At 60.9% G+C, this 18,494-nt stretch overlaps 1 gene segment (V, D, J or C); it reads right to left on the bottom strand.

Moving 5' to 3' along the window:
• Positions 1 to 6,425: 6,425 nt before the first annotated feature.
• Positions 6,426 to 16,288, bottom strand: LOC101013467. The segment is given in 7 exon segments: positions 6,426 to 6,551; positions 6,832 to 7,049; positions 9,713 to 10,045; positions 10,256 to 10,588; positions 10,803 to 11,105; positions 12,228 to 12,273; positions 16,226 to 16,288. Coding segments are annotated over 6 exon segments (1,275 nt in total).
• Between the last annotated feature and the right edge of the window lie 2,206 nt (positions 16,289 to 18,494).

The raw sequence follows: 18,494 nt of genomic DNA, 5'->3' as shown, positions 1-18,494 counted from the left end.
TCTCTGTCTCTCTGTTTCTATCTCTGTTTTTCTCTGTCTGTCTCTGTCTATATCTCTGTCTCTCTTTGTCTGTCTCTGTGTATCTCTGTCTCTCTGTAACTCTTTGTCTCTGTGTCTATTTGTGTCTCTGTGTCTCTCTGTGTCTCTGTTTTTCTCTGTCTGTCTCTCTGTGTCTTTCTCTGTGTGTCTCTGTGTCTCTGTGTCTCTGTTTCTCTCTCTGTCTCTGTTTCTCTGTGACCCTGTCTTTCTCTCTGTCTCTGTCTATCTCTGTTACTCTGTCTCTGTCTCTGTGTCTCTGTGTCTCTCTTTCTCGGTTACTCTGTCTCTGTGTCTCTGTCTCTCCGCACTGTGTTCCTGGTGAAGGAGAAGCCATGTACCTTCCGGCATGATCTGTGCTCAGCTCACAACCACTCCATGATTGAGGACACCCCTCCTTCTAGAAGGTTCCCAGCTAACAGGTGCAGAAGGAGTGAACATTGAAATAGGAGACCCCATCTTGAGACCCTCACGGAACAGTGCCCCTGGGCCATGTCCCCACTTCGGGACACGGGATCTCAGTGTGAGGTTCGTGCTGCCTGACCCCGATCCCATCGGTGTGTGGGCCCTTCCTCAGCCCAGGTGATTCCCTGTGGGCACGGGACCGGGCAGTGCTCCCCACGGCTGCTGGGCCCCAGGACCGGCCTCCAAGGCTGAACTGCGGCTCTGCCAGCTCCACAGAGAGCCAGCAGCTCACCCAACAGGGACCAAGATGACAAGGTGCCCAGGGCCGCCCTGTGCGCCGGGACCCAGCTGCAGCCCCAGCAGGACAGGGGTGAGGGTGGGGGGCACAGTGGGACTCCTGAAGACAAACGGCCAGCGCCCTCAGTGAACTCAGTGCCATGAGGAGCGTGTGCACAGGGTGTGGTGGGCGCGTCCCCGTGACCCTGTGTGTGCTGTAGGGTGGCTGTGCCAACTGCCCTCACCACCTGCTGCCTGGGGCCCAGCCTGCCTCGCTGGGGCTGGAGGGTGGATCCAGCAGGGACGGCGTGACACTCAGAGTCATCGTGTAGTGACAAGGACGGGGGCTGCTTTCGAAGCTCCCGAATGTTTATGGGTCACAGTGAAGGTTCACAGGCCTCGGGGAACATGGCCTAGACTGGGTGTGGGTCCAGCCCCTCGGCAGGCAGTGGGTACACGGCATGTCCTCCTCCGTCCCCATCTGTCTGGTCCCCAGCCACACACTCAGCCTGAGTTCCCGACCCCCCCACACCCGACAGCTCAGGCCCAAGTCCCTGAACAAAATCCCCTCACAGCAGGTGCTTCAGAGGGGCCCTGGAACGTGACCAGGATGAGGGAGGTGCTGCGGGGACTGGGGACCACGCAAGGTGCCCGGCCCAGTGCCAGGGGGAGGTGGGTCAGGGCCCAGGTCTCCGAGACCCAGGCTGTGCGTGCTGGAAGTCCCAGTGTTGATGGAATCAGATGCCCACATCCTCATCCCTGCCTGGGGCCCCTTCTCCAGGAGCCCTGGGTTCAGTCAGAGTCCAGCCAAGGTCCCCTCCCTGGCCAGAGGCCTCACTGGCTCGGTCACCCTCACCTCACGGCCCCCACCCCCTCACCTGTGCCAGTCTGGGCACTCTGGGCTGCTCCTGGCCCCCTTCCCACAGACACGGACCCGCAGGTTCTCCAGGCCCTCCAGGCCCTCCGCCCACTCCACGGCTCCTGCCCCTGCCCCTGTCCTGTTGACCTCCCAGCGTCCATCCCTGTCCTCGGGCTGCACCCTGCTGGCTGTCCCATTCTCTGACCATCCCCCACTGTCTAGTCCCTCCTGGGACCCGAGGCTGTCCCAGGCCTCAGCGCCCAGGGCTGGGATCACAGTGCCCAGGGTCCCGGGACCTCTTGCTCTTGCCTCTGGCATGTTGTTACCCACCCCAGGCTCCCCAGCCTGATGTTCGGGGTCCCGTGTGGGTCTGTGGGTTTCCCTGAGGCTCAGAGGCCTGCCCCATCCGGCACAGACAGGGAACAGGGTGAGGGCTGGGTGGTGGCCCAGTGACCTCAGGAGCCAAGCCTTGGAGGTGCAGATGGGCCCGAGCTGCCGTGCCCCCCACCCACAGAGAGGCCCCGACTCTGTCCCATCACCTGCTCGGCCGCTCCCAGCTGCAGGCTGAACTCTGCCTATTTGCTCCTGGGCCATGTGTGTTTGGGTGTGAGTGTGGATATGAATGTGACAGTGACTTAGTGTGTGGGTGTGAGCGTGGGTGAGGGTGTGAATGTGTATGGGGGTGTGTGTGTGGGGTATGTTTCTGTGTGTGTTTGTGTGTGAATGTTGTATAATAGCTGCAGTGTATGGTGTGTGTTTGTGTGAGTGTGTGAGGGGGCTTGCACCTGAGTTCCTGGGCCCAGCTTGCTGCCTCTTTCTCCCTGTGTTCTCTGCCTCTGTTGTGTTCTCTGCCTCTGTTGTGTTCTCTGCCTCTGTTGTGTTCTCTCTGTATTTCTGTGTCCGTGTCTCCTTTTCCTTGTTCCCATCTCCTCTCTTTTTCTTCCATCTCTGTCTCTCCCTGTCTCTGTTTCTTCTTATCTCTCTCACCTCATCTCTCTCTTTGTCTCTTGTGTCTCTGTCTCACTGTTCTCGCCTCTGTCCCTCCCTGTCCCTGTCTCTTATCTCTCTCCATCCCTATCTCTCTCTCTTTGTTTGTCTTTGTCTCTCCTTTCCTGTCTCTGTGTCTCTTATCTCTCCCCATCCCTGTCTCTCTCTGTCTATGTCTCTGTGTCTCTTGTCTCTCCCCATCCCTGTCTCTGTCTGTGTCTCTTATCTCTCCCCATCCCTGTCTCTCTCTCTGTCTCTGTGTCTCTTATCTCTCCCCATCCCTGTATCTGTCTATGTCTCTGTGTCTCTCTGGGTCCCTGGTCCAATGTCCCTTTCCCAGAACCCCTGTTTCCCTGGTGTGGGGTGCAGGTCTTGCTGTGGCCCTGTGGGCTGTGCCTGTGCTGGACACAGCCTGCTGGGGCAGCTGCTCAAGCCCCAGGACTGGGCACTGCATCCTGGCTCTGGCCAAGGGCCCTGGGGAGAGCTGAGGGAGGTGCATGCAGGGTGTGGGGCCCACCATGGTCACTGCCAGATGCTCAGTGCCAGTGCCTCCCTTGGTCTGCTGTGTGGTGGGCACAGCCCTCATGAGGGCTGCCCATGGAGGACGCCTGCCTCCTGGAGAGCCCGGACAGGTGGACAATGACCTGTGCAGACCCTGGAGGAACCCAGGCTGGCCCTGGCTGGTCCCAGATGACCCTGGATGGCCCTGGCTGACCCTGGCTGACCCCAGATGACCCTGGCTGACCCCAGATGGCCCTGGCTGACCCTGGCAGAAACCAGGCTGACCCTGGCTGGCCCTGGCTGGCCCTGGCTGACCCTGGCTGACCCCGGATGACCTCAGATAGACCATAGTTGACCCTGGCTGACCTCTGCCAACCTTGGACCTGGAAAGCCCTGGCTGACCCTGAGCGGCTTGGGGCTGGGCCTCCCTGTGGCTGCAGCCCCTTGCTCAGGCCCCAGGCGCACCTGGCCAGGTCTCGGTTTTGGGGCATGTTTCTCAGAACAGCAGTTCTCTGGCTGGTACACCTGCCTGGGCTGTGTTCACAATGACTCAGCCGCCCCACAGGGCTATTTTGGGTATTTCTGCAGGTGATGGGGTACAAGAGGCTTCAGGAGAAAGAGAAAAGCAAGAGAATACAAACAGCATGTCCTCCCCCCACCTTCCTGTACCCACTGCTGTACTGTACTCCCTCCCCAGTGGTAAATCCAGACCTGGGGACCCCTTAGGGGCTGGGGGTGTAGATCATGGGGCCTGGGCTGGTCCTCTCCCCACCAAGTCCTCCTGGGGCCTACACACCCCTCTGAGCCTAGAAAAAATGGAGCAAGTCGTTGGGGTCATTTCTTCATCTACCACCGAGTGCACGCATTGAGAGGGTCTCGGCTTCCCTGGAGACCTCCCTCCACTGCTGCAGGTCACTCACTAATGAGGGCAAAGGTTCAGAAATCAGACAGGACTCAGTGTCTAGACAGACTGATACAGGCTCAGAAAAGGAGTAAGACTTCAAAATGAATATGTATAAGAAAAGGATCAGGAATCAGTGATCAGGGACAGGGATTCATGATCTGGTCCAGGGCTCAGTGGTCAGGAACAGGGCCCAGTGATCAGGACCAGGGCTCAGTAATCAGGACTAGGGGCTCCAGTGGATTGGTGGGACCAGACCCAGCCGAGCAGGGTCCAGGGCTCAGTGATCAGGAACAGGGCTCAGTGATCAGGACCAGGGCTCAGTGATCAGGACCAGTGCTCAGTGATCGGGTCTGGGGCTCAGTGATCAGGTCCAGGGCTCAGTGATTGGGTCCGGGGCTCAGTGATCTGGAACAGGGCCCAGTGATCGGGTCCGGGGCTCAGTGATCGGGAATAGGACCCAGTGATTGGGTCTGGGGTTCAGTGATCAGAACCAGGGCTCAGTGATCGGGAACAGGGCCCAGTGATTGGGTCTGGGGCTCAGTGATCAGAACCAGGACTCAGTGATCAGGAACAGGGCCCAGTGATCGGGTCTGGGGCTCCACGATTGGAAACAGTGGTCAGTTATCAGGACCAGGGGCCAGTGATCTGTCCAGGGCTCAGTGATTAGAAACAGAGGTCAGTGGTCAGGATCAGAGCTTGGTTACCAGAAATAGGGCCCAACAATGAGGATCAGGGTTCAGTGATAAATACCAGGGTTCAGTGATCAAAAGTAGGACTGAGTGATTAGAATCAGGGCCCAGTGATCAGGACCAGGACTGGATGATCAGCACCAGGACTCAGAAGTCAAGAGCAGAGCCCATCGATCAGGACCAGGATTCAGGGACCAGAACCAGGGACCATTGGTCAGAACCAGAGCCCAGTGATTGGGAACAAGACCCAGTGATGAGGGCCAGGGCTCAGTGGTCAGGACCAAGATTCAGGGATAAGAACAGGACCCAGTGATCAGGACCAGGGCACAGTGATCAGGGCCAGAGCTAAAAATCAGGACCGGTACCCAGTGATCAGGACCAGGGCTCAGTGATCATAACTAGGGCTCAGTGATAAGACCAGGACTGAGTGACCAGGACCAGGGCCCAGTGATCTGGTCCAGGGCCCAGTGATTAGGACCAGGGCTCAGTGATGAGGGCCAGAGCTCAATGATCAGGACCAGGACCCAGTGATCAGGACCAGGGCTCAGTGATTGACTATTGACTAGGACCAGAGCTCAGTTATTGAGTGTTGACTGGGACAAGGGCTCAGTGGTGAGGACCAGAGCATAGTTAGCAGGACCAGGGCCCAGTGATCAGGGCCAGGGCTCATTGATCCAGAACATTGCCCAGTGATCAGGATCAAGACTCAGCAATCCAGCCGGGACTGAGTTATTAGGACCAGAGCCTAGTGATCCAGACTAGGGCTCAGTGATCATGACCAGGGCCCAGTGATCAGGACCAGAATTGAGTGATCAAGTCTAGGACTCAGGGATCAGGACCAAGACTGAGTGATCAGGACCAAGACTCAGTAATCAGGACCAGGGCTCAGGGGTAAGGACCAGAGCACAGTTAGCATGACCAGGGCCCAGTGATCAGAAACAAGGCCCTTTGATCAGGGCCAGGGTTCATTGATCAGGAGCAGGGTTCAGTGATTAGGATCAGGGCTCAGTAATCAGGACCAGGGCCCAGTGACCAGGATCAGGGTCTAATAATCAGGACCAGGGCTGAGTGATCAGGTCTAGGGCTGAGTGATGAGGACCAAGATGGAGTGATCAGGACCAGTGCTGTGTGATCTGGACCAGGACTGAGTGATCAGGACCAGGGCTGTGTGATCTGGACCAGGGCTGAGTGACCAGGACCAGGGCTGAGTGATCAGGACCAGGGCTGAGTCACCAGGAACAGGGCTGAGTGATCAGGACCAGGGCTGAGTGACCAGGACCAGGGCTGAGTGATCAGGACCAGGGCTGAGTGATCAGGTTCAGGGTCAAAAACAGGAGTAGGACTCAGTGATCAGGACTAAGGCTCAGTGATCAAGGCTAGAATTGAGTGATCAGGAACAGGGCCCAAGTAGTAGGACCAGAGCTCAGTGACTGGTAAAACGGCCCACTGGTCAGGACCAGGGCCCTGTGATCAGGATGAGGACCCAGTGAGGAGGACTAGGGCTGTCTAGGTTGTGGGGAACAGGGATCCCACATAGTTCTTGGGAGCAGGCTTCTTTGCCATGGTCTCTGGTGAATCCAGCATTCATCCTTGGGCCTCAGCCTCATGCAAGATCAGGTTGTTTCTTGATTTTGGGACTAGGGGTACCCTCTGTCCATGCCTACCATGACCACCATGACACCCAGGGGGACTTTGAAGCAGGCGTTCTCCGGTCTAAAGCCACCACCCTTTCCCTGACCCCCATCTCCTCATTCAGAGTCTGTGAACATTTTCCTTGGGACCACTTTATTGCACCTGGAAGGGATGTGAGTAAGGGCGGGTAGGTGATTTCTGAAAGGGCTGAGTTCTGGCAAGCATAGCTGGCTTCTCCAAGAGGTTCCTCCACACTTCTTCCCTGCAAAGACAGAGGGGTCACAGCCTGAAGGAGCAGCACCCTTGCCAATGCCCTCTGTCCTAGCCCTGGCCTGGCTCATGGGAGCCTGGACGGAATCCTGGTTACTGTACTGGAGGGAAGCTCAGCCCTGACCCTGGGCCTGCCTGTGTGGTCAGTGTCTGTGAAGGGCCCCCCAGGAGAGCATGTGCCCCCACAGTGGGAGCAGGTGGTGCTCTCCTCACAGCCAAGCACTGCAGCCCACCCCATCCACTGTGGGCTCATCCCTCTCCTGGGCTCCTACCTGTGCCTTGCTGGCTCCTGCTCAGTACTGGGGGCCCTCCCTGTTGCCAGATGGACCCCGGACGCTGGTCACGGTCAGTGCTGTGCTATAGAACAGGCTCAGCAGGAAGAGGGTGAGGAAGGTGATGGTGGTGGGCCACAGGTTGGCACCAGGGGTCTCCTCCTCCAGGGTCTCCTGCGGCAAGTCCAGCACCACATAGGGAGGCAGCATCTGCCAATCTGTAACACAGCAAGAGCCTTCCAGGCCCAGACTCATGTGAATAGTGGGTATGCTTCCTTGGGGTCTGGGGACAGTGGGGTCTGGGTCCCCATCTAAGGCCTGAGACTCCCCCAGGGAGGATGAGGAGGCAGGGTCCCAGGTGAGGGGCTGGGACTTTCTGTCTTTGAGGTTCTTAGGGCACTTCAGGGAGAGACTCAGCAGGGCAGAAAGTGGACACCATCTGCTTCTCCAAGGGTAGTTTGAGCCCAAGGTACCCTCCCACCCCCCCACCCCCCCACCCCCCCACCCCCCCACCCCCCACTCCCACCCCATCTCAGTCCCAGCCACGTATTCAGTGACTGGGTCCTGGGGCCAGAGAGGACCAGATACACCCACCCTCAGGGATATCTGGATCCAAGACGGAGACCTGGGTCTGACATTCAGTGTGCCAAAGATTGAATGGGCAAGACCAGAGGCCTCTGTTGCCTTCCCAGGGAATGTGGCTGAGGGGTTACAAGGGAGGGCCAGGTGAGGGCTACCAGCACGGGCATTCTTATTTTCCTCAGGGTCTCAGGGCATAGACCTCCCTTGTACAGCTGTACCTGCTTGTCATATGCTGATACATCCAGTCATTCACCTATCTTTCTATCCTTCCGTCCATCTATCCATCCATCCATCTACAAAGCTATTATCTGTATATCCACCCCTCCATCGATAACACTCTTACCCACTCACCCATCCATTCATCCTTCTTTCATCTATTAATATAAGGCTATCATTTAAATATCCACCCATATATCTATAAAGCTATTTTCCATCCATTCATCCTTCTTCCATCCATCCATCCATCCACCCATCCATCTATAAAGCTATTTTCCATCCATTCACTCATCCATCCATAAAGCAATTCTCCATCCATTTGTCTTCCATCCACCTATCCTCCATAGATCTACCCACCCACCCATCTATCCTCAATCCTCCATCCATCCACCCATCCTCCATTCACCCCTCCATCTATCTTCCATCCTCCATCCACCCATCCATCCTCCATCTGCCCACCCATCCATCATCCATCCATCCATCCATTCATCTCCCATCCTTCATTCATCCACTCATCCATCCTCCATCCACCCGTCCACCTATCCTTCATCCATCCATCCATCATATATCCATCCGTCCACCCTCCATCAGCCATTTACCCACCCATCCATGTTACCACCCATCCATCCTCCATCTACCAATCCCCATCCGCCCATCCATTCATTATATGTCCTAGGATCTACCCATGTGTCTGCCTGATCTCTGTCTGCTGGTTCAGCCCCTCATCTATTGATTCTCCCTCTTTCCCTGTCTCTTTAAAAGCCCCTCCTCTGGGCCAGGTCCTGGGTCCCATGGGCTGGAAGGCTTCTCTGTGGCAGGGCTTCCTTGGGTGACCTGTTGCTCTCACCCTCTGGTGACTGGACCCTCAAGGGTGACAGTAACCTCCACCTCACCTTGGCCCTGAGAGCAGAGGGAGGCAGCCAGAAGGCGGGGGCCCCTGGGGAGGCCCGGAAGATGTCTAAGGCAAGAGCAGGGGCCCCACTGCCCCCTTGTGGGAGTCCTGGTGCCAGGTGTCCCCACAGTGGTTGTGGCACAGTTCTTCCACTCCTGGGAGCCCCAAGCAGAAGCCAGAGGCATGCAGAGGGGCCCTGGGCAGGCCCTGTTTCACTGGCCTGCTTCTGATGCTACCCCACGCGGCCCCTCCCTGTCTATGCTTAGGGTCCTAGTTGGGCTTAGGAAGGGATGGGAGACTTGGCCAGGCAGGGAGCAGGGGCTGCCTGGGAGGGGTTCTGTGGAGTTGGTCCCTGAGCTGTGCACAGTGGAAACACAGGGAGGCCAGAGGGGCCTGGGGCAGCAGGCTGAGCCTGGGAATGCCCGCTGGGGGCTTGGGAGGGGACTCCCCTGGCTTTTCTGGAGCTGGGTCTGGGCTGTGAACGTTCTGCTCCTGCAGGGCTCAGGCGTATATGTGGCTGTGAGTGTGCACGTGTGTCCGTGTGCCCCGTACAGAGCAGTGTGGTTAAGGGGAGGTGCCCCTTTCTGTATGTGTCAGTGGGGACATCCTGAGGCCCACCTACTAGGGTGGTGGGGCCCTCCTGGAGCTTGTCCTCCCAGGGGGGCCCTGGAGTCCAGCCCCTCACTCCCTCGCTGCTCCTCCCACTACCTGCCTCTTTCTCGGCCAGCCTGCTCTTCTCACACTCTCTATTCCCTCCCAGCTGCAGCCAGAGGCAGCTCTCTCAGGGACAAACGGCCATGCCGCTGCCCACTCAGAACTCTCCGGGGCATGTGCGTCTCTCAGAACCCACCCTGGGCGGTGCCTGCCTCGGCAGACCTAAGATTTCACACCAGCGAGGCCTCCTGCACCACACACTCTGACACTCACAACTCACACTCACACCAGGGTGGAAAGGCTCACAGGGGTGCCAGGGCCCCCCGAGGCTCAGGGCAGGGGTGTTCTTCCCTCTCTGTGCCCCGGCCCTTTCCCACGTGCTGAGACCCTGAGGATGGATAGAGGCGCCGGATGGAAGCGTGGGGCTGCTTGGGGGAGCATGGAGTTTATTCAGGGGTGGGGACAGGCGGGCGGCTCAGTAGCAGGTGCCGTCCACTTCCGCCATGACCACAGACACATTGACGTGGGTGGGTTTACCCGCCAGGCGGTCGATGGTCTTCTGTGTGAAGGCCAGCGGCAGGGCCTCGTGGCCCACCATGCAGGAGAAGGTGTCCCCCTTCTTCCAGTCCTCGGCTGCCACGCGCAGTATGCTGGTCACGGCGAAGGTGGTGGTGCCCTGGCTGGGCTCCTTCCGGGATTCCCAAGTCAGGTACTTGTCACGGGGCAGCTGCTCTGTTCCCTTCAGCCAGCGAACCAGCACGTCCTCGGGGCTGAAGCCGCGTGCCAGGCACGTCAGCGTCACCAGCTCGTTCAGGGCCAGCTCCTCCGACGGCGGCGGCAGCAGGTGGACCTCGGGCCGGAACGTGTTTCCTGGAGGTAGAGAGCCAGGTCAGGGGCTGGGCAGGGGATGAGAGAGCCTCTACTGCTCTGGTGGGCACCCCGGGCTGTGTCCTGGCCCCCTCAGCCTGCCTCAGTTTCCCTCTGCACTTGGCATGAGCACCCAAGCCCAGGACCGGGAGGGAGGAGGCAGGCCGGGAATATGCTTTGCAAACCAGAGCCCCGAGCAGGGTCTGGACCCACCGGATTTTGAGATGGTGGCGGTTAGTGGGGTCTTCAACTCAGGGTGATTAGCAGTGCAGGTGAAGGTCTCCCTGTTGTTCCATGGCTCGGCACAGCCGGGCAGGACACTGGACACACTGTAGCAGCCACAGGGGTCATGCTCAGGTGACTGTTGGACAGCGTTCTTCCCACTTGAGGGCGTCCAGGTGAAGGTGGCACCCGAGGGATCTCTCAGGCCGGTCAGTGTGCACGTGAGGTTCGCCTCGGAACCTAGGAGCAGGTCCTCGAGGGCTGGCCGGTGCAGTGACAGTCGGGGCTCGCAGCATGAGGCACATGGGGGTATGACTGGGGGAACTGCAGTGGAGAGATGGCCTCAGCTGGTCAGCACGCCCTTCCCCGTGCCCCCGCCTTGCCCCTCCTGGCCTGTCTACCACCACCTCCTGGGGCTCGGCCCGCAGTCCACTCTGGTGTGAGTGAAGGGGCGGCTACCTGTGGGGAACACAGGTCCAGGCGCAGTGTCAGGGCAGGCTGGGGTGGCCCCGCCCCACTCCCCAGCCTGCCCTCTGACCTATGCAGGGCACAGCCACATCCTGGCTGGGATTTGTGTAGTGCTCCACGTGGCATGTCACGGACTCGCTGGCTGGGCACTGTGCGGCTGGCAGGGTCAGCTGGCTGCTCGTGGTGTACAGGCCGCCGGAGGCGTCCTGGCTGGGCGGGAAGTTTATGACGGTCACGCCCGCTCCGCTTTTGTTCCAGGTCACGTTGAGTGGCTCCTGGGGGAAGAAGCCCTGGACCAGGCAGGCGACGACCACGTTATCTGACTGGGTGCCCTCGAGGCTCAGCGGGAAGACCTTGGGTTTGGTCGGGGATGCTGGAACACAGAATGCGCTGTGAGGACGTGGCCCTCATGCCGGGTCCCCAGGAGGACAGGCTGCGCCTGCCTCTCCTCTACACTGGAGGAACCCAGCACAGAGAGGCCCGGTGACGGCCCCAAGGTCACACAGCTCCTGCACCACAGGCCTGCATTTGGACCTGGCTGTCTGATCCCAGCGACACGGTTTCTGAACATGCTCCTCAGATAGGGCCTCTGACCCAGGCCATCCCAGACACAAGTTGTATTAAACAGGGCTCTGCTATGGAGTGGCCGAGTCCCCTGAGCTCCCTGACTGCAGCTCCTGCTCTGGGTGGGGGACATATCTTGCTCTCTCCGCTGAAGCTAGAGAGGATCTTGGCGGGGGCTCTGAGGAGGTAGCCTGGGCTCTGAGTGCTGTGTGCTTGGGGTAGGGGTGGGACGGCTTGGCTGTGACCCCACCTCCCTGTCCCCAGTCAGGGTCTCAGTCCAACACCCACCACTCCACGAGCCCCACCCCAGGCCCAAACAAGCCACAGTGGACCCCTGTGGCCTATGAGGTCTCAGGACCAGAGGCCAACAGGCTAAGCCATGTCCCTGCCAGGCCCTCCAGGGCAGGGCCTGCTACACCGGGAGCTCTGGGCCGAGCCCATTCCAAATTTCCTTCAGGCAATGGGCAAGAGGAAAGACAGAATCATGGTGCAACAGAGCTGCATGGCCCTCAGAACCCTAAGAACACAGCTGCACGGTCCTCAGAACCCTAAGAACACAGCCAGGCTCAGGGCTCTGCAGGTGGAGTCACACTCAACCCACAGCCTCCTTCCCACATTAGCAGCCACCTCAGCCCATCCAGCCCAGCCCAGGCCAGTCCAGCTCAGTCCAGTCCAGTCCAGCCCAAGTCAGCCTAGCTTAGCTCAGCCCAGCTCAACCCAGGTCAGCCCAGCTCAACCCAGGTCAGCCTAGCCCAGGACAGCCTAGCTCAGTACAGCCTAGCTCAGTACAGCTCAGCTCAGCTCAGCTCAGCCCAGCCCAGCCCAGTCTAACCCAGTCCAGCCCAACCCAGCTCAGCTGAGCTCAGCCAAACCCAGCTCAGCTCAACCCAGCTCAGCTCAGCCCAGCTCAGTCCAGCCCAGTCTAGCTCACCCCAGCCTGGTTCCAGGTCAACCCAACCCAGCTCAGCCCAGCCCAGCTCAGCTCAGCTTAGCCCAGCCCAGCTCAGTCCACCTAAGCTCACCCAGCTCAGCCCAGTCCAGCCCAGCCCAGCCCAGTCCACCTAAGCTCACCCAGCCCAGCCCAGCCCAGCCCAGCTCAGCTCAGCCCAGCCCAACCCAGCCCAGCCCAGCTGAAACCAGCCCAGCTTAGCTCAGTCCACCTAAGCTCACCCAGCTCAGCCCAGTCCAGCTCAGTCCAGCTCAGCCCAGCCCAGCCCAGCCCAGCCCAGCCCAATCCAGCCCAATCCAGCCCAATCCAGCCCAGCCCAGCCCAGCCCAGCTCAGCTCAGCCCAGCCCAGCCCAACTCAGTCCACCTACACTAACCCAGCTCAGCTCAGCTCAGCTCAGCTCAGCCCAGCCTAGCCCAGCTCAGTCCACCTAAGCTCACCCAGCTCAGCCCAGCCCAGTCCAGCTCAGCTCAGCTCAGCCCAGCCCAGCCCAGCTCAGTCCACCTACGCTAACCCAGCTCAGCTCAGCTCAGCTCAGAACAGCCCAGCTCAGTCCACCTAAGCTCACCCAGCTCAGCCCAGTCCAGCTCAGCTTAGCTCAGCTCAGCCCAGCCCAGCCCAGCCCAGCTCAGCCCAGCCCAGCCCCACCGGGTCCAGCTCAACCCAGCCCAAGCTTAGCCCATTTGTGGCTTAGCCTAGCCCAGCTGAACCCGGCTCAGCCCAGGTCAACCCAACCCAGCTCAGCTCAGTCTAGCTCAGCCCAGCCCAGCTCAGCCCAGTGTAGCTCAGCCCAGCTGGCTCAGCTCAGGTCAGCCCAGTCCAGTCCCTGGGCTCACTTGACCCAGCCCAGCTCAGCCCAGCCCAGCTTAGCCTAGCCCAGCTGAACCCAGCTCAGCCCAGGTCAACCCAAACCAACCCAGCTCTGCTAAGTCTAGCTCAGCCCAGCCCAGCTCAGCCCAGTTCAGTCCAATCCAGCCCAGTTCAGCTCAGCCCAACCCAGCTCAGTCCAGCCCAGCCCAGCTTAGCCTAGCCCAGCTGAACCCAGCTCAGCCAAGGTCAACCCAACCCAGTTCAGCTCAGCCTGGGTCAACTCAACCCAGCCCAGCTCAGCCCAGTCTAGCTCAGACAGCCCGGCCCCAGCTCAGCACGGGTCAGGTCAGTCTGAGCTCAGCTCAGCCCAGCCAAGCCCAGCCCAGCCCAACTCAGCCTACCCCAGGCTTGTGGCCCAGCTGGCTCAGCCCAGCCCGGCCCAAGCTCAGCCCGGCCCGGCTTAGGCGTAGCCTAGCTTCAGACCCAGCTCAGCCCAGCCCAGCCCGGCTCAGTCCGGTCCAGTTCGTGAGGGTGTGGCTCGGCAGCTGGCTCGGCCCAGCCCAGCTCAGTAGCTCAGCCCATTGGCCCAGCTAGCTCCCAGCCCAGCCCTAGCTCACTGGCCTGCTCAGCCCAGCCATCCCAGTCCCAGCTCAGCTCAGCCCAGCCCAGCTCAGCCCAGCTAGCTCCAGCCCAAGCTCAGCCCAACCTGGTCCAGTTCAGCCTGGCTCAGCCCAGCTCAGCTCAGCTCAGCTCAGCCCAGCTCAGCCCAGCTCAGCCCATCCCAGTCCAGCTCAGCTCAGCCCCAGCCCAGCTCAGCCCAGCCTAGCTCAGCCCAGCCCAGCTCAGCTCAGCTCAGCTCAGCTGAACTCAGCCCAGCTCAGCCCAGCTTGGTCCACCTAAGCACTTGTGTAGCCCAGCTCGGCCCAGCCCAGCCCATCCCAGTTCAGCTCAGCCCAACCCAGCCCAAGCTCAGCCCAGCCCAGCTTAGCGTAGCCGAACTGAACCCAGCTCAACCCAACCCAACCCAGCTCAGTCCCGGCCAGTTGTTGGGTGGCTCAAGCATTCCATGGCCATTGCTCCAGCCATCCCAGCCCATCCATCCATGCCATCCAGCTCCTTCCTTCCATCCATCCATGTATTCCATCCCAGCCCCTACTTTCCAGCCTAGTTTCCTTCCAGCTCAGCTCAGCCATCCAGTCCAGCTCATCCAGCTCCAGCCCAGCCAGCTCCAGCCCAGCTCAGCTCAGCCCAGCCCGGCTCCAGCCCAGCTCAGCTCGGCCTCAGCCCAGCCTGGCAGCTGGCCTAGCTCCACCCCAGCCTGGCTCCCGGCCCAGCCGGCTCGAGTAGTCCGGCCCATTTGCTCAGCCCAGCTCCAGCTCGGCCCAGGCGGCCTGAAACCGGCCAGCCTGGTCCGAGTTCGGCCTGGCTCGGCCCAGCCCTTTCCTTCCAGCCCAGCTCAGCCGCTCAGCCATCCCAATCCCAGCTCAGCTCAGCCATGCTCAGCCCAGCCCCTAGCTCAGCCCAGCCCAGCTCAACTCAGCTCAGCCAGCTCAACTCAGCCCAGCTCAGCCCAGCTTAGTCCACCTAAGCTTACCCAGCCCAGCCCAGCCCAGCTCAGCCCAGCCCAGCCCAGCCAGTCCAGCTCAGCTCAGCTTAGCCCAGCTCAGCTCAGCCCAGCCAGCTCAGCCCAGCTCAGCCCAGCCCCAGCCCAGCCCAGCTCAGCCCCCAGCCCAGCCCTAGCTCACCCCAGCCTGGTTCCGGCTCAGCTCAGCTCAGCTGGCCCATCCCAGCTCCAGCCCAGCTCAGCTCAGCCCAGCTCATGGCCCAGCCCATCCCAGCTCAGCCCCGGCCCAGCCCATCCCCGGCTCCCGGCCCGGCCTGGCCTTGTCCCAGCTCAGCCCAGCCCAGCCCAGCCCAGCTCCAGCCCCAGCCCAGCCTGGCTCACCCCAGTCTGGACCAGAAACAAGGCTCGGCTCAGCCAGCCCAGCTCAGCCCAGGCTCAGCTCAGCCCAGCCCAGCCTGGCTCGGCCCAGCCTGGTCCAGTTCAGCCTGGCTCAGCCCAGCCAGCTCAGCCAGCTCAGCCCAGCTCAGCCCAGCTCAGCCAGCTCAACTCCAGCTCAGCTCAGCTCAGCTCAGCCCAGCTCAGCCCAGCTTGAGTCCACCTAATCACACCCAGCCAGCCCAGCCAGCTCAGCCCAGCCCAGCCCATCCCAGTCCAGCTCAAGCTCAGCCCAGCCCAGCTCCCAGCTCAGCCCAGCTCAGCTCAGCTCAGCTCAGCCAGCTAGCTCAGCCCAGCTCCAGCCCATCCCAGTCCAGCTCAGCTCAGCCCAGCCCAGCTCAAGCTCAGCCCAGCTCAGCCCAGCCCAGCTCAACCCAGCTCAGCTCAGCCCAGCCCAGCCTAGCTGAGCCCAGCCCAGCCTAGCTCAGGCCAGATCAGCTCAGCCCAGCCTAGCTTAGCACAGTCCAGGTCAGCCTAGCTCAGCACAGCCCAGCCCAGCCCAGCCCAGCCCAGCTCAGCTCAGCTGACTCAGCCCAGCTCAGCTCAGCCCAGCCCAGCCCAGTCCAGCCCTCAGCTAGCTCAGCCTCAGCCCAGCCCTACAAGCTCAGCTGGTCAGCCCAGCCCAGCCCAGCCCAGCTCAGCCCAGCCCAGTCCAGCTCAGCCAGCCCAGCCTCAGCCCAGTCCAGCTCAGCCCAGCCTCAGCTCAGCTCAGCTCAGCCTCAGCCCAGCTTAGCTCAGCTCAGCTAGCCCAGCTCCAGCCCGGTTCAGCTCAGCCCATTAGCCCAGCAAGCTCAGCCCAGGGCAGCCCAGGGCAGCCCACATGGACGTGTATCAACTGGCTCCAGGTCATCTTCTCCTCTGCCCTCTGGCTCGGCTCAGCCTAGGCCTCAGCTCAGCCATGAAAGCTGTTCACCTTGTATCCCAGGAAGGGCTGGGTCATCCCAGTTTAGGCCTGGCCAGCCTGGCTTAGCCCCAGTGCCCGGATCCTTCCTGCCCGGTTAGGAAGTCTTGTCCTGTGGTTCCAGAGTCTCTGTGGTGGCCTCTTTTGTCCTTCCCTCTTATCTTGGTGCCTGTTATCCACCTTTTGCTTCCAGAAGGGGCCAGGACCAGCCTGGCTGGACTCTTCAATGTGCAGAGGAGGAGATGCAGGCCTGGAGACCTCCAAGACCTACCTGGTCAGGCTGTTGGAGGACCCACCGGGCTGAGTGGGTGGCCTCCGGTGTGCAGGCCGTCATGGCAGGTGCACCCTCACAGGCGTGTGGCGAAGAGGGGCTGCTGTGGGGAGGGTGCCCAGGCCCGGCCCAGGCCCTGCCCTGATGGCTGTCTGTCCTTAGCAGACCCCTGCTCCGCCGCTCTGCCTGTGTCCACAGATGTGGCTGGATGCTGAGGGGCTGGAGGGGAGGGCCTGCATGCCTGTATGTCTGGCCTACAGATGGGGTCACTCGCCCACTTCCTGCCCCAGCAGACACGGCCGTGCGGCTCCACGTCATGTCTGGTCTGTGGTCTGGCTGTGGTGGGGCCAGGTGTGTATGGCCAGGGCTCTGTGACCCCACCGGCCATGGAGCTTCACGGCTCCACATGGCTCCACAGGGCGGGGTGGGGGCCACAATTCAGGGAAACAGGAACAGACACGGTTGGAGGCTCAGAGACCCTGAGACAGAGATGGCAAAGGGGAGACACAGGGCCAGAGAGGGTCCCTGACCGCCTGCAGGGAAAGGGCGCCTGTGAGTGGACCCCCGGTGAGGGGCCTTGGGGCCTCAGGGTGGGCATCTGGCTGGGGAGAGTGAGTCTTGTGCTGCTGGGTTGGAGCCACTCTGGCCTGGCCTCCCTCAGCCTGCCCCACGGGCCACGGGGGGTCCCAGACTGTAGCCCAGGGTGGGGGCATGGGGGGCACCCCGTCTCCTAGCTGCAGCCCTGCAGGTCAGGTTGGCCAAGGTGCCTGCTCTACCCTGTCCAGCGCTGCCCAGGTGGCACTCCTACTGTGGATCACTGGGGAGCTGGCCGTGGCGTTGGAGAGATCCCGCCAGCGACGCTGGTCCTGGAGTCAGGGGAGGCCAGCTCTTTCTGGGGGCTCGGGTGGCACCGGCAATGGGAGGCCAGGGGCGCTTCACAGAGGAGCTGCTGCCGCGGAGTCCTGGAAAGTGTGGGCGTGAATGGAAGATGCCCTGGCCATGGCGCCGGGCCGCCCCGGCAGAGGCTATCGGGTGAAATCCAGCGAGTGTCAGTGAGGCCGGATCAGGGCAGGTGGGGGGCAGAGGAGGAGGGAGGTAGCCTGGGGCTGCCCCAGGGTCCTGGGAAGACACACCGTGGTGGTTCAAGGAAGCTCTGGAGCTTTTATGAACCTTGGGATGCCCCAGCCCTCGCCAGCGGGACGTGGCTGCTGTGTCTTAGTCATTTCTGGCTGCAATAACAAAAATACCATAGACGGGTGGGTTCATCAGCAACATTCATTTCTCACAGTTCTCGAAGCTGGAAGTTCAACGTCAGGATGGCAGCAGGGTCAAGTTCCAGTAAGGGCCGCTTCCTGGTTCACAGACCCCCGTCTTTTCGCTGTGTCCTCGGGTGGCGGAAAGAGGGCAGGGCTGCTGTCTGTGGTCCCTTTTCTTTAGGGTCTCTAGTGAGATTAGGGAATGAATCACATTTTTGAGGGTTCCCCCGTCAGGCCCTAACCACCTCCCCAAGGCCCCAGCGCTGCACGTTCTCACTCTGGGATTAGGGCTGTCACATATGAGTTTTGGGCAGACACAGACGCTCAGTCCATAGCACTGCCCCTGTCGGCCTCTGCCTCTCCCCATCCCTGTGTCTCCTCGTCTGTCTCCAGCTAGGACACTTGTCCTTGGACCTGGCCCCCTTGATAATCCAGGGTGCCCTCACCTCGAAATCCTTGATAATCCAGGGTGCCCTCACCTCGAAATCCTTACCTTGATGAGATCTGCAAAGGCCCTTTTGACAAATAATGCCGCACTCAATGGCCCCAGGGGCCAGGATGTGGCTCTGTCTTTTGGGGTCCATGGTTGTACCCACCGGTGGGTTAATAGGGGAATAAAGAGGGGGATGGAGGAACCCGGAGACGGCATCCTCTTGCTTCCAGGAGGCCAGGCCATGTGGAAGGCAGGGGTGCTATTCTGAGCCTGGGTGTGAATCCAGGCCTCTGCCCTCCCCACGGGCCCTGTCTGTCTCCTCTACGTGGGTGCTCATCTCGCCTTCCTCTCAGGCCTTTGAGGGGGAGTTTTCTGTGTGTGAGGATATCTGCCACACAGTGGGGCAGCGAGCTGGCTCCTTGTTGCCCTTGCTGTGGGGCCGTGGGGGTCTCGTGATCTAGAGTGAGGGCAGAGAAAGGAGTCACTGAGCCCTGCCCGCTGGAGGGGCTCCTGGTCCAGGGGACCTTGGCTGCGGAGGGCCGGTCTGCTGTAGGAGACATGGGTGTGCGAGACCCTGGGC

The sequence above is a fragment of the Papio anubis genome, unplaced genomic scaffold (genome assembly GCF_008728515.1).
Source record: "Papio anubis isolate 15944 unplaced genomic scaffold, Panubis1.0 scaffold624, whole genome shotgun sequence".
NCBI lineage: Eukaryota > Metazoa > Chordata > Mammalia > Primates > Cercopithecidae > Papio > Papio anubis.
The sequence above is the reverse complement of the archived record's forward strand: the minus strand, read 5'-3'. Positions and strand labels throughout refer to the sequence as shown.